We start from the raw sequence: 13,763 nt of genomic DNA, 5'->3' as shown, positions 1-13,763 counted from the left end.
AGCTTCTGCTTTAGTGGCAATGCAGCTCCTCTTCCTTACATGGGCAGTGGCAGCACTGGTCTCTCAGGCTCATAGCAGATTACTGGCCGACTACGGAGTGTTGCCAGTTCTCACACATTATGGTGTAGGTAACAGTGGGAACTGCACGGAGAAACCAGGGAACCCCCTGTTAGGAAAGGCGCTCCTGGCTTCACTCTCTCTTGTAATCAAATGTCCTTGGGTGTTCCGTATTCCTGGAACATTCTACGCTTCTCCTTCTGGAGGACCAAGTACTCTCATTCCCTTTGTCAGCAGTCTGGCAGTCTTTTAGGTACCTAGTCAACCCTCAGCTCCTACAGCACAAAATGCAGCCCTAGGGTGATGTCCCATCACCTCTGGGACACTCACTTTCTGTCAGACATGAACCCCGATTACGGATTATTATAATACTCTGTGGATCACGCGATTCCTTCAGCAAGAAGAACTAGGAACTGGAACCAAATGGGGTGAGTTGGAACCCAACTTTTATTTCAATTTTGCAGACCTGGGAAGCAGATCCACTGTCCCGTCCTTCAGAACGGTCTGAGCTAGTTCCATTTCTTATGTAATTTAGAGGCTGCTCTCCGGGCACATTCCTTGTGTAGGATGATGGCTCTCTTAGTCACTAGCACTGGGATGGGCTCCAGGCAGGATTATCCAAAACAAGTGCATAATGAAGTGTGAGAACTTTGCACCAGGCTGTCATCAGCCCTCCAGAAGGAACACTTAGGGACAAACAAGAGTACAAACCCTACCTAGATGATTGTTGGTCTTCGAAAACAGAAACCGCAGTCCTTTTGCTACCAAGGTCCTCACTGAATTTCTAAGGGAAGCTCTGTCTCCAACCCCCCCTCACTACAGTCTTGAGATCCCCCCCCCCCCACCACCAGTCACAGAAATACAGCCAATGCACTCCAACTGCCTTGTGAGGCTGCCCCATCCTTCAGGCATCATGCTAAACCAGGGGCATATTTAATGTATCCCACTGGAAACAGTACTCAGACTCTACCACACTATAGGTTCTGTAAACTCACTGCACCTATACTCATGCAATGTTATCATAGGGTGTCACATTACAACAAAATGTGGGATTGATCTGTAGACCGCACTCTCTGACACATTGGACCATTCACAAAACACGGTAGTTGCCACACCACTTTACATGATACACCAAGGACAGGGACAGTAGTCCTGTGCACACTATGGGGCGCGTTTGGTCCCTGCTCCAGGTCACAGAGCAGGTCCTGGACCTGACATTTCCAGGAACAGGCCTAGAGCTCTGCACACACTAAATGAGTGAGATGCCAGGAACAAACAAAAAAACACAGGACAGTAGTTTCATACAAAATCGGGCACTCATGGCAGTGGTAGAAAGGTGAGCGGTAGAAGTCGAGTGGCTTTGCATTAGGACATAAGTGGCAGAGTACCACCAATAATGACCCCAGGCCTGTGTGCGCCAATAAAGTCTGTCAGGATCAGCCACTGGCGCAAAAGGCCAACAAGTGATGGATCGATCATGGAAGTGATGGAATCGCTCATGGTGGCTGCAAGCGGGTCATCATGTTTGTGTGTCTGTCTTTGTATGCATATGCAGGGAGATGCTTGCGTTCCTCCTCAGCTAGGCTGGTGAAAATACCTAGAGTCAAGAAAGTCAGATCGGGCGGCAGAGCCTTTGGTGTATCAGCTGCCAGACTTTGGAATGAGCTTCCGCTGGAACTGAGACAAGTCGGGGACCTCCTCCCCTTTAGGAAAAGACTAAAAAACTTGCTTTTCCCCATTGTCTAGCTGTTGCCTGCTCACCGAGGGATCTCCCACAATCTATGTACTTGTGTTGTCAGCGCCAGGATGCCTGCCAGGTGACATTGTGCTTAATAAGTGTAATAATTATAATGATCACGAGCATATGAGTGGGTCTTTCCATACATGCTTGTATATGTCTGTGTGTGTGCGCGTTTGGGTCATTTTTTCTGTGCAGATTAATGTAAGAGCAGTTTATCTATTAAAAATTGTATACTAAACAAGCTAATTTTTAATTAATTTCTGGCTGATCATTGATTGATAATTCACGCTTATTTGCTGTTATGGCTCATTGGCTGCCAGAGCACCTTCTTTCTGGAATTTAAGTAATTTTTTTTGTCCTGCGTGGAGACGTTTTATAATCTGCATTGATAACTTTTAACAACCGTAACATTATATACAACGGCTTCTGGCGCTTGAGCGTTCAGGGTAAATGTTACCTAGTTGGGACTTTCAGCCTCTATGCTCTGTATGTGAAGATATCTCTGCTGTCTAGGGGCCTTGAGATCCGGGTAACTATAATTTCGCCATTCGCTGTCCCAAGAGAATTTTAAGCCACACAACATAGTTGAGAATCAACCAGGAAGGGGCCGGTGGGAAAAGGAAATGAAGTGGGATGTAAAGCGAAAGGAGATGCTTCATACATTTTCCATACCATGAGTGTCGGAGCTAACTGTAAAACCTATTGGATTATAGACCATTTGTTTGGGAAATTTCGGTGTAAAATTTGGCTAGTTTTTTTAAGTTCTTGTGGGACATAGAACATCGAATCACACCTTGGGTTGAATGGGAAAGCTCAGCAGCCCATGACGTACTGAAATATCTCACGTGTTTCCCTTCAGAACTGCCTGTAAAATGTATATAGGGCCTGATTCACAAAGGGCCTCCGCACACGTGCCGGCGGCCTCCAGTCATGGTGGGACCTCCATCCTGCAGTTACCCACTGCAGGGGCCCCGCCACGGGTGCGCCCCCCCCCCCCCCCCCATGATGTGGGGCCTCTGCCACAAGTGCGCACCCACTACCCCCACTCCCGCCACGCCACGACGTGGGGCCTCAGTCACGAGTGCGAAGACCCGTTGTGAATCAACCCCACAGTTTATTGCCAATTTATGTGGGAAATCCTTAGTCACCGTTTTTGATAAATAAAATGTTTACCCGGGGAAGGATCCCTACACATTCATACTGTTAAGGACCGAGCTTGTTTGTTCCATTCAATTGAAACAAAGGTATTTACATCCCCCCGTTTGAAAGTTCACCAGATGCCACTGCCCATCACCTGTATGCAGGCAGAGGGGCGGTTCTGGTTAATGAGGGCGAAGCAGGCGAGGGGGATAAACAAGGGTAATGAAGCCCAGAGTGGAGGGCAAAGGCATTGCAGGCTATGGAGGAGTGTGAGGGTGGAGGAAATGATGTCAAAGAGGGAGTGCAGAGGTCATGCATGCATAGAGTGCAGAGGTAACCCAGGTCATGCTGGAGTCCTTATTTGTTGCTGACCCCAATGGGGGCAGGGATTTCTTAGACAAGCTGAAGAAGCAATGCTACAGGTCACGTCGGAGGGCAGACCGAGGGATTGGGGCAGAGTTGGTGCAGGACAGATGGGGAGCATAGGTATTGCCCCTGAAGTGATTAAATACAACAGAATGGGGAAAATGCAAGCTTCAGTGTTTGATCAAGACCGAGCTCGCTGCATATGTAATGCAAGCCTTTCACTATGGAAAGGAAGAGTTTACGGAAGATGCTGGCCAGTGCTCACACATGTATAGCTGCTATGCATTCAGACATCAGTCCTTCCCAGAATAGTACTGATTTCAGTGACCTAATGTTAAGCCTCTGATGGTGGATCTTCAACTTACTTTTAGGTTGGGCGAACCTTGTGCTGTCTGGTTGCGAATGACTTATCGTGTACTTACAATGGGCTTAGATCCTGCTCATTGCTTACCATTGAGTAGCTTTGTTATTACTCTCATTAGCTTGCTTTAATTTGTTGCCTTGTATTAGTTTGCCAACATTTTCTGTGCCGATTCTTCTCCTGGAGCACGTCTCTTTACTTGTGTCCTCCCACTGCTTATTTTTTGGGAACTATATTTGTTTTGGTGCATGTGTTTCCAGCTGTCTCCCTCATGAACATTTCTTCACCCCTCCACTGAGCTTTGTTTTGCGCTCTCCTGTCCTTGTGCTTCTCCCTGCACCCATCGGTGTTGCGAGTGCCCTCATGTGCTTCCCCGTGTTGCTTTCTTATTTGTGTACTTCTCTTTCAAATTCAGCTTTTCCTACCCTCACTTGCTGCCCATTGCTACCCCGAACACACTCCCATGCCACTTTGCTGCACCCTATCACCCTCAGCTCCCTATTGCTGTCCCCTCCCACCACTGTGTTTTTTTTATTTGTTTATTTATTATTTGTGGAGGCCCAGGCAGCAGATTGCTGTCGGCCCATATTCCTTAAAAGTGCTTTGGTGCTACTTCTATTTTTTATTTACCAGTCCATCTCGGTTTAGTAAATACAAAAATTGCCCCCGCGTCATTTTGTAACCGCCAATGCATAATAGAGTATATGCGTGCTTAGAAATTAATGCGGTTGCATCATCACACTTTTTTTTTTAACATTTTGCGATGCTGCACAGCATCATGCTGATGCTGTAGAGCAGTGATACGCAAAGTACGGCCCAGGGAACGCTTGCGGCCCTCTCGACCTTTACATGCGCCCCCCCCCCTAGTGATTAGTGAACAGCAGCAAAAGCTGCGGCTGATTTGCTGAGCAATGATATTAAAAAAAGAAAAGTGTTAAATAAACGAGCAAGCATTTATTAACCTGCAAATAAATGCATTCCCGTTTATTTCCCATTTTTTTTAGACCTCTTTACACAATCCAGGACCCACTCAGACCCCTATTATCACCCTGCTGGAATCAGTGCGGCCCTCGGTCACACCACAGACCGTACTTTGCGGCCCCTGGGAAAATGTTTGTGAGTACCCATGCTGTAGAGCATGGCTAAAATCATTGGCAAAGCAAAAAGATTCCAAAAGCTAGAACTATTGGCGTTGCCAATGCTTGTTTTTGAGGACTCCATGGAACATTTTCCCTCTCTATTTCCTTCTTACACTATGCTCAATCTCGGCACTTCCTGAGGGCAAATCATTCAAAGATCTCTCCTTTAAGGTTGTTTTAAGTTCTTTAATTATTTGAACTTGGGGAAGGTGAAATTGTGAACATTTACCTTTATATAATATGTGAAATTTCCATGAAAATTACCTAAAACTGTGTGTGCACACAAAGTGAATTGCGGGGGGCATGTGCATGAAATCTGAACGCAAGGAACACCTCGTGCAGAAAAGTCATATGATACACTGGCTGAAGACTTTTGCAAGAAAAAATGTCTTATGCTTGCGGCACACATCAGTTTCAGAATTCCCATGACACATCTTCTAATCAAAATAGTACCCCTTAGGAGAATATAACGCGAAAAAGCACCAACTGCAACACAATTTTAAAAGATGCACAAATGCATGAAGCCCTATAATTGTGAATTATGCAAGATTATGTTGATGCAACAACCAACCAGTAGAAATATGCATCTCCCTTGTCTCAAAGGCAGCATTAGGCGTCATGAAATTGCCTTTTTCTTGCTTCATAATTTAGTCATCCCTGCCACATAACCGGATGCTCTATTGCCGCATAATCCACTGTGGCTGTGGTTATGTCATGCTGCAAACATTTGTATAGCACATTTCTACCATTTGCATAGTCCTGTAGTGCTCTCTGGGATTCTGTGTCAAATCATAACTTTACCATCAAGTGCATGAGCTCGGACATTTCCCCATCGTGCACATAACAATGGATTTAAACCATATCAACCATATTTGTATTTTTTTTTTTAAATGGGCAAAGAATGACATTTTGCTCAGAATTTGATTTTTAGCAGGTTCTGTATATGAGACGTTCCCCAGGTACAGAGAGTAGGTGTATTCATCAGCTGGCCATACTCACAGGGTATCATGAAAGTAAATGTGGGTTAGAAACCATACTCACCCCCTCAGGCGGATACGCAACCCAGCCCAGGTCTCCAAGGGCAGACATGGAGTCCAGCAGGGTAACTGCGAGAAAAGAGAAGGCAAAGGTCATCAGAGCCCAAAGTTTACCCTCAGCAGGAAATCACAGGCTAACTCAAGCCATCTGCAGCCTCCCCGGGGACCACATGGACCCCAGCAGCCCATATAACCCCCCCCCTTCTTCTAGAATTACACCCAAAAGCAAGGGGAAGTGAAAGACACGTCACAACCGTTTCTAATTATGGCTTCCTGTTATTGACGCAGTATCCTGCTTCAACTGGCCCGGTATCAGTTCGTCCATCTTCTGGGGGAGTCAAAGCACAAACGTAAAGCACATGGCGGCCACAGTCACCCAGTGGAAGGACTGGAGGAGAGGGGCAGAGAGGGCAAATGGGTGGGAAGGGAGAAGGAAAGATGGAGATAAAGTGATAGATAGAGCTGGAGAGTGGTGTTGAGAGAGCGACAAAGGTGGTTAGAGAAAAAGAGAAGCAGAACGAGAGAGTAAGTGAAAGAGGACAATAGAGACGGAGCGAGGTGGAGGGAGTAAAAGATGGGGGCCACCGAGGGAGGATAATGGAAAGGAGAGGACGAGAAAATGAGAGAAAGTAACATGGAGTCAGACACACACACACACACACACAATGGGTAGTCATGTGCTGCCCTAATTTTAAAGGAACAAGAAACTATTGCTCTGGGAAATTCTCACTCAAGATCACATTAGCAAAGCTGGAAATTAACACAGGGTTCTCAACCTTCTGTGAGAGAGCACAGGCCTGGTAGAAAATGAAAATGAAAATGAATATTAAATAAGTGTACTGAAACAATACAAGTAAATCCGTAAAGCTGTGGTAACGTGTTTACCCACAAATCATGACGTAAAACAATACAAAACTGAATTGAACTGACAGAGACATAGAGAGAGAGGAAGAAACAAGAAGGGAGGGGAAGACAGGAAGAGTAGGAGTGACAGAAGAAGAGAGCTAAAGAGAAGACAGGGAGCGAAACAAGGGAGGAAGAAAGCGAAAAAGAGAGTGATCGGGGTTGGATATAAAAATGTGAAAGGTTTGATAGACAGAGTTAGTGAACAGAGGAGGCATTGTGAATTGTGACAAGAAGATGAAGACAGGCAGCAAGTGAAAGAATAAAATAGTAACCTAAAGTCAGGCGGATAAATACAGTGGTGCAGAGGGGATACAAATGCACAAGAGAGGGAGCCAGTGATTGGATTAAAAAGTAAAAAGAGAACGAAAGAACAAATTAACAGAGATATCTAGGAGTTTCTGAAGGATTAGCTAGAGGGCACCGTGTACACAATATACATAGCAATGATTTTTTATTTTCAGTTACATTGTGATACCTTCGGGAACTTAATGGTAACTTTTGTACTTAAACGGGGGTGGCATAATTAGATAGAAGGCAAACAGAAGTGTTCAGCTTATAAGGTAAGAAAGGCGCGATGTAGCAAACTGATGATATAAGTAAAGATAAAAAGAGAAATAATGAACAGAGAAGAAATGCAACAAACATTGGCATTGTCAATAGGTAGGTCTTATGAATTCACTGTCAAGCCAGACCTAAAAAATCCATGTACATTAATGATGGGCTCCTCCTATCTGTGCTGCTGCAGAGAAAAACACCATGCATTATCTAGTTATCTAAGAGAAAAACACCATGCATTATCTAGTTATCTAAGAGAAAAACACCATGCATTAGCTAGTTATCTAAGACATTTTAAATAGCATAACAATGGCATGTGTGGGCTCCTTAACCTCTTCTGTGCCCATGACGAGATAGTCTCGTCATGGAGCACGGTCGCGCTGTGCCCATGACGAGACTATCTCGTCATGAAACCCGCCCACTAATGAAACGCCCGGCACAGGAGGGGGAAAGGGCGTGGCACAGAAGGGGTTAAAATTCAAGCTCCTGCAGCTGGATAAACACAATAATCACAGCTGTGTGAAAGGCAAGCATTTTTTTGTGGAAACACACAACTTCTGTCCAATCAAGGCATGTACTCCTAGTGCTCAACATGTGGGCGGGGCCAAAGCCCCTTTCGTGGTGGTTCTGACATAATTGTGTGGTGACAGCTATGCTGTCAAGCCAGACTATAACAAGCACTGGTAATGCCGATAGGTCTGACTTTAAAGGAATGCTGCATGGTAATGTGAAGCATTACAAGTAAATAGCAAGGGAATACATGTGTATTTGTGCAGATGCAAAAGACTGTAGACTAATACTGGTGAAGTTAAAAGACCAAGTGACAGTTGAACCTTCAAGCCAGACCTAAACATATCTGTAGGTTAATGACTGCCCAACCCCATCTGTGCTGCTGCCAGAGAAAAACACCATAATTTTTCTCAATATCTAAGACACTTTAATAGCTTTACAATGTTATGTGTGCGCCCCTAAAAGTTCAAGCTCAGGAAGGTGGATACATAAACAAAATAATCACAGCTGCGTGGAAGGCAAGTACGTTTCCTGTGGAAGCACACAACATCTGCCCAATCAAAATATGTAATCATGACTCATCATATGGGCGGAGCCAAAAGCCCTCTCTAGTGTTCCTCACATAGTTGTCTGGCAAAAGCTGCGCTGTCAAGCCAAACCATAAAAAAGGGCACATCCTCAATAGAGGATGCGTGAGAGAAAGCATTGCATGTATAGTCTTATAATGGCATTCTGGGGTCATGACAAACCAAGAATTCTCCAAATGTCACATAACCCTGAGAATGCATAATAAGAAAGTATTTTAAGGCTACCCAGAACGCAGTTTTTTAATATAACACCATTCTTGTTTTACATTGTTTTATGCAAAGATACATTTTAATTGGTAGCGAAGGCATAGTTCCTATGAATTAAAGATTTAGTAACTAATGGTAATCCTGAAATAAAATGTAAAATACAGGAAACATTATCATAATCTTTAAAATGTACACTTGTATGCCGCAACAAATTACTCATCAATCGTTATAGCTCTCAATCTGTTGATGCTGTGAATAAAATAAGAAAAAACCCCTGCCATGGACCAGCTCCTTCAGCTTGACCTTGAAATGCATTGTGGGTCATAGAAGTGAACCACAGGGAGTAAATTGGGGGTAGCAAGGGATAGCAGCTGCTACCCCTGCTTTGTCCTTTGGTACTCCTGGTGCTTCCCCTCCTAGGTCTGGTCTCTGGGCATCAAGAAGTCAGTGACGTGAGTAAAAAGTAAGTAGGGTAGTAAGGGTCTCATTATGACCCGTAATTCTGATTCAGTCGCTAACAGGAGTTACTGGGCAGATCAGGGTTACAAGGTTAACTGTAAGTCCTTGGGTCAAGAGTATATAACCGGGTGACTGAAGCTACAAAAAGCAGACACAAACTCCAAGTAAAATGCCAGTCAAAAAACATGCGAGAATCAACGTGGAAACATCGATTCCTCCATGCCATCACCACAAAACCCTACAAAGAAGAGTCTTTCTGCTGCTGAAGTTCCTGAGGCCCCATTATTGACGACTCTGAGAATGGGAAAAATCAGACAGAAGGGGTTCTAAGTAATCATGGACCCATGAGGGTTCAATTTCCTTCTACGGCACCCATTCCTTAATCTTTTCAAGCCTCTCGCCAAGAAATAGGAGTGTCCGCAGATCCCCCCCCCCCCACCCCAGCACCTTGAGACCCTCACAAGTGAGTAGTTTGCCCTTCATAACATTACTGATTGATTGTTGCACTAAGATTGGAACAATGGGTCAAGCCCTGTCATGTCATCTGGAAAAAAGGTGTTGAGAGAGGGCTCAGGGTCAATGAGATGTATTACTTCTTCTATTCCTGGCATTTTGGTAACTTGACGTCCGTGGTACAGTCGGCCTTCTTTCACTCAAAATAAGGATAGATTAGGATTTATACTTCAAACCTAGCAAGCTTGCGACCTATGCATATAAGATTGAAAATGACAAAACATTCCAAAAGCGTACATGACGTCACTGGTGATACCATCGCGAGAGGACGCCATTTTCTGCTCAGCCCAGCTAAGGGAAGGATATGGGATATTAAACCATGTGTTTTGTGGAGGGAGAGCCTTCTGTCCATGTGTTCAAAGTGAATTAAGTTTTCAATCTCTGTTTTACGCGATGACAGTACTTTTAATTTGCGCAGATTTAAGGGCTGTTCCTAACAGTTTGTGCAGACGGCGACGGTCGTTTCCTCTTGTAAAGCACGGTTGCTTCGAGCTAATTAGTACGAGAGTAATTCTAAACAACACGGACCTGCTGCATCTGCTTCCTTTAAAATCTCCACGGGTTGCAAATCTCCGGTTTAATGAGAGAATTTTACATGCGTGAAACAGGCCTGTGTCTCGCGGAACACGAGGGAGCCTCCCCGATTGGCTGCTAATGTCCCGCATTCTAACAATGGACAGGATCTCTCTGAAATGAATATACTTTCCCGCGACGCGCGCGCTCATTTTTGTCGCCCCAGGCACCGTGGCATTTAATTGGATTACCCCTACACTCCCCCCAGACATGGGGAGGGGTATTCTTTGCTGCTCATATGAGAAATTTGGAGTTCTCCGCAGGTGATGTCTTAGAAAATATCTTGCTATATTATTGTCCTAAACACAGCTCAAAGGTACCTAAAATCTATCTGAAGGCGATGCCATTATTCTAAATCTCCCTATGCTAATGTCAATCATGGACTCCTGGACTGGAATGGCATTTACTCTATGCCTGTGTTTATTCCGTTTTACGCTTGGGTCTGGGTGAAGAGACAGAGATAGCCAGACATGGAGCTAATGAGTCAGACAGAAAAGGACTGATGTTTGAGAAGTCTGTGTGCATGGTAGTGCCAGTCACCATCCAGGACAGAGACTTGGGTGTGTGGCTGCAGCTCACATTCTAATTGGGCACTTATTGCTGTGTCCTTCCACCGTGGAGCGAGTTCCATCAACCTTCCTAATCTTCCTTCCCTCCCCTTCCTCTGTCTCAAGATCTGCCCACATCTTGTAAAGTCAGGCTGTGTCCTGGGAGTACTCTGATGTCATGAGTAGACTGGAGGCAACTGAAGCTCAGTATCTTCTTTTTTTTTTGGGGGGGGGGGGGGGGGGGGGAGTTTTATATAGCAACAACCCGACCCGAAGGTATCAGAGCGCTTTACATGAGCACCGGTTGCATTACAGACTGACACATTAATTTTGTTAGGCATGGGGGAGTAATTTTCCCAGAATCAGAGGATGATGAGCGTCCCTGCCGAGACTTAAACCCAGGAAGATTGTTCTCCTACCTGGCTGACAAGACGTGGAACTCCCTCCCCACCCACCTACGACTTACAAAGGACCATCTCTCCTTCAGGAAGCACCTCAGGACCTGGCTCTTCGAGCAGTAGCAGCTCCTCCCCCCCCCCCCCCCAGCGCCTTGAGACCCTCACGGGTGAGTAGCGTGCTCTATAAATGTTCATGATTGATTGATTGATTGAGTTGCCCAGCTCCGAGGTTGATCGCTCTAGCCGTTAGGCCACATCCTCCTCCCTATTAAAAATCATACTGCGTTTTCCCGCCATGCACCTCAGTGGATGCTATACCAGCTCTTCCATAAGGCAACGTAAGGAGGCACCCTCAGGGAGACTAACATTAAGTGCTGACAAATTACAAAAGGCAATAAACATACCATATTTATTAGCAGTCAATGAACGCTCTAGTGGCAAAAACCTTTTTACTTTGAATGCTACAAATCAGTACCCTGTTAATAACCGGTGTACTCCAATGACTTAGCAAAGAAAATAAGATTTTAATTGCCATTGCCTATTACTGGGTGTCAGGAAACACAGGGTGCGGCACAGCATCATGGGCAATTCGTGGTAATAACACTTCCATGTTTGGTAATGACAATTCCCTGTTTAGCAGTTTCAGTAAAACATTTGCATTCTCATTGTCATTGACTATGCAGACTCTGGCCTAGGTGAGAAGAGGGAGGGACAGCGATACATGAGATGAGGCAGTTCTAAATCAGCAGTTACTGAGTACTTGTTCCAGCAGGAGAGTCAGCATCCACAGTGCAAGGATTTTCAGCACTCAAGGATGAATGCTGGCTGGTCTCTGCAATACCGTTAGTCAAGAAAAGAAAGATCTCCCTTGGATCTGTATATGCCAACAATCATTCACACACACAAAACTTTAAACAAATAGCAGGGTAAGAATCGGCATCAACGAAGCAAGAAAGCTACTTGATCATGAATTTATTAAAATTAGTCACAATGGTCTCCCACAAAGCGAGCAGTTGTACACATCGGTTAAAAAACAATTGTTAAACAATTTATCAAACATATAAACAAATTAAAAAATCAGTGGGAATTTACATATGAATCAATGACACATAATGTAACAAAGCACCAACAGTAGTAATCACTATCAGTACACAGTTAGACAATTCATAAAAAGGAAAAAATTGGGAAGAAAAGGGAAATGAACAGGAAAATTATTCCTACTCAGGAAAGAAAATCGCTTAGTCACAGTCTAATGGGTTGTGATCCCAATGGTATTTTGATTATATTACATATGTCGCACAACCCCTATTGTCATAGATTTTGTCCGATTTCCTTTTGTTAGAGCATCGACGCGTTTCGGTAGGCCACAGTTTATAGCCAACACCTTCCTCAGGATTGTTTGCTGATCCCAATTTAGTAATATTAAAATCTTATAAATTCCTTTGACTTGCATAAGTCATAGCACCACAGGGCTAGTGTTCCGTCGGTAGACTCATGGACAATAATCACATGAGAGTCTGTTACCAATTATATCCTTAGAACAGCCAGGTTATATCTATACACTTCCTCGACTGGGGTATTCTAAGTATGAAGGAATCGTCGGTCGTTATCCTATGAAATATCTTTAAAAATTCAGACACCCTTCCGGCGTGGTGAAGATAAAAAACTCAGATCCAGTACGTCCCTTAATAGGGCTCAATACTGTCCGCAAGTTGGATACCTTCAAGTAAAAAAAAAAAAAAAATGGTCTCTGCAATACACCAGGAAGAGAAAAATTCTTTTTTTTGGGTCTTTTGCTGTTAAATCAGTGTTTCACTTGGTTGTGCCTCAGGATACTTCTTTAACATGCCTTGTAGAACTCATGGCCATCACTGTCGATTAGAGACCTGGGGCCATATTCACGAGAGCGTTGCATCACATTTGCACCATGCAATGTGGTACATGCGTGACACACACCTTCAAGTCAGATTTTTAAAGCCACTTTGCGTGGTTCCAAAAATCTGGAGTAAAGTAACGTAGTGCAAATTGCTGCGTTGCTTTACTCTGCACTAGGGAGGCGTCCCATGGGCGTAGCGTGGGTGTTCCCACGCAACTCCCTTGATTTTTGACGCTTTCCCAGTTTTACAAGATAATGTAAACCTGGGAAGGCGCCAAAAAGATACGCCTCCCCTGGAGAGGTGAAACGAGAAAAAATATCTTTATTTCTCCTCGTTACTTCCTCTTTCTAGGTGTGCTTCATCCTGCAGCACCCATAGAAAGAGGAATATGGCTCGGAGGATTGTTTTTGTGCAGGAAGGTGCCCCTTCTTACAAAAAAACAATCCTGCATGCAACACAGGCACCCTTGCACCATGGTGCAAGGGTGCCAGCGGTGCAGCTAGCAGCCCATTGTATGCCAGCGCAGGGGGGAAAGTCAGGAATGCGTTGTATGCCTTAATTACAGTGCATTCTTGCCCTTTTCCTGTGATGCATTGCAGCGCAGCAAGGTGATTTGCTGCGCTGCACTGCACCACTTTTTCATAAATTTGCCCCTGATGACTGCTATGGCCAGTCTCTCCCTTCTGCACGGTAGCGCTCACACATACCCTTCCCAAACCTCGGGGTGACGAATGCCCAGCCACTCGCTCTGCTCACTGAGAACTCCGCAGTCTTTCCCGGAGACCCCTT

The 13,763-nt window shown here is 44.8% G+C and overlaps 1 protein-coding gene across 2 annotated transcripts in view; it reads right to left on the bottom strand.

The window, feature by feature from the left end:
- Positions 1–13,763, bottom strand: part of LOC146785376 (ephrin type-A receptor 3-like) — a 540,333-nt gene that overhangs the window by 385,487 nt on the left and 141,083 nt on the right. For both annotated transcript variants that reach the window (XM_085634371.1, XM_085634372.1), the window contains exon 2: positions 5,846–5,910. In XM_085634371.1, coding sequence (XP_085490497.1) covers positions 5,846–5,910 — 65 coding nt within the window. The remainder of the gene's footprint in view (positions 1–5,845; positions 5,911–13,763) is intronic.

This window comes from Triturus cristatus, chromosome 11 (genome assembly GCF_964204655.1).
Source record: "Triturus cristatus chromosome 11, aTriCri1.1, whole genome shotgun sequence".
Classification (NCBI taxonomy): Eukaryota; Metazoa; Chordata; class Amphibia; order Caudata; family Salamandridae; genus Triturus; species Triturus cristatus.
Note: the sequence above shows the minus strand (reverse complement) of the source record. Positions and strands in the feature narration are given on the sequence as shown.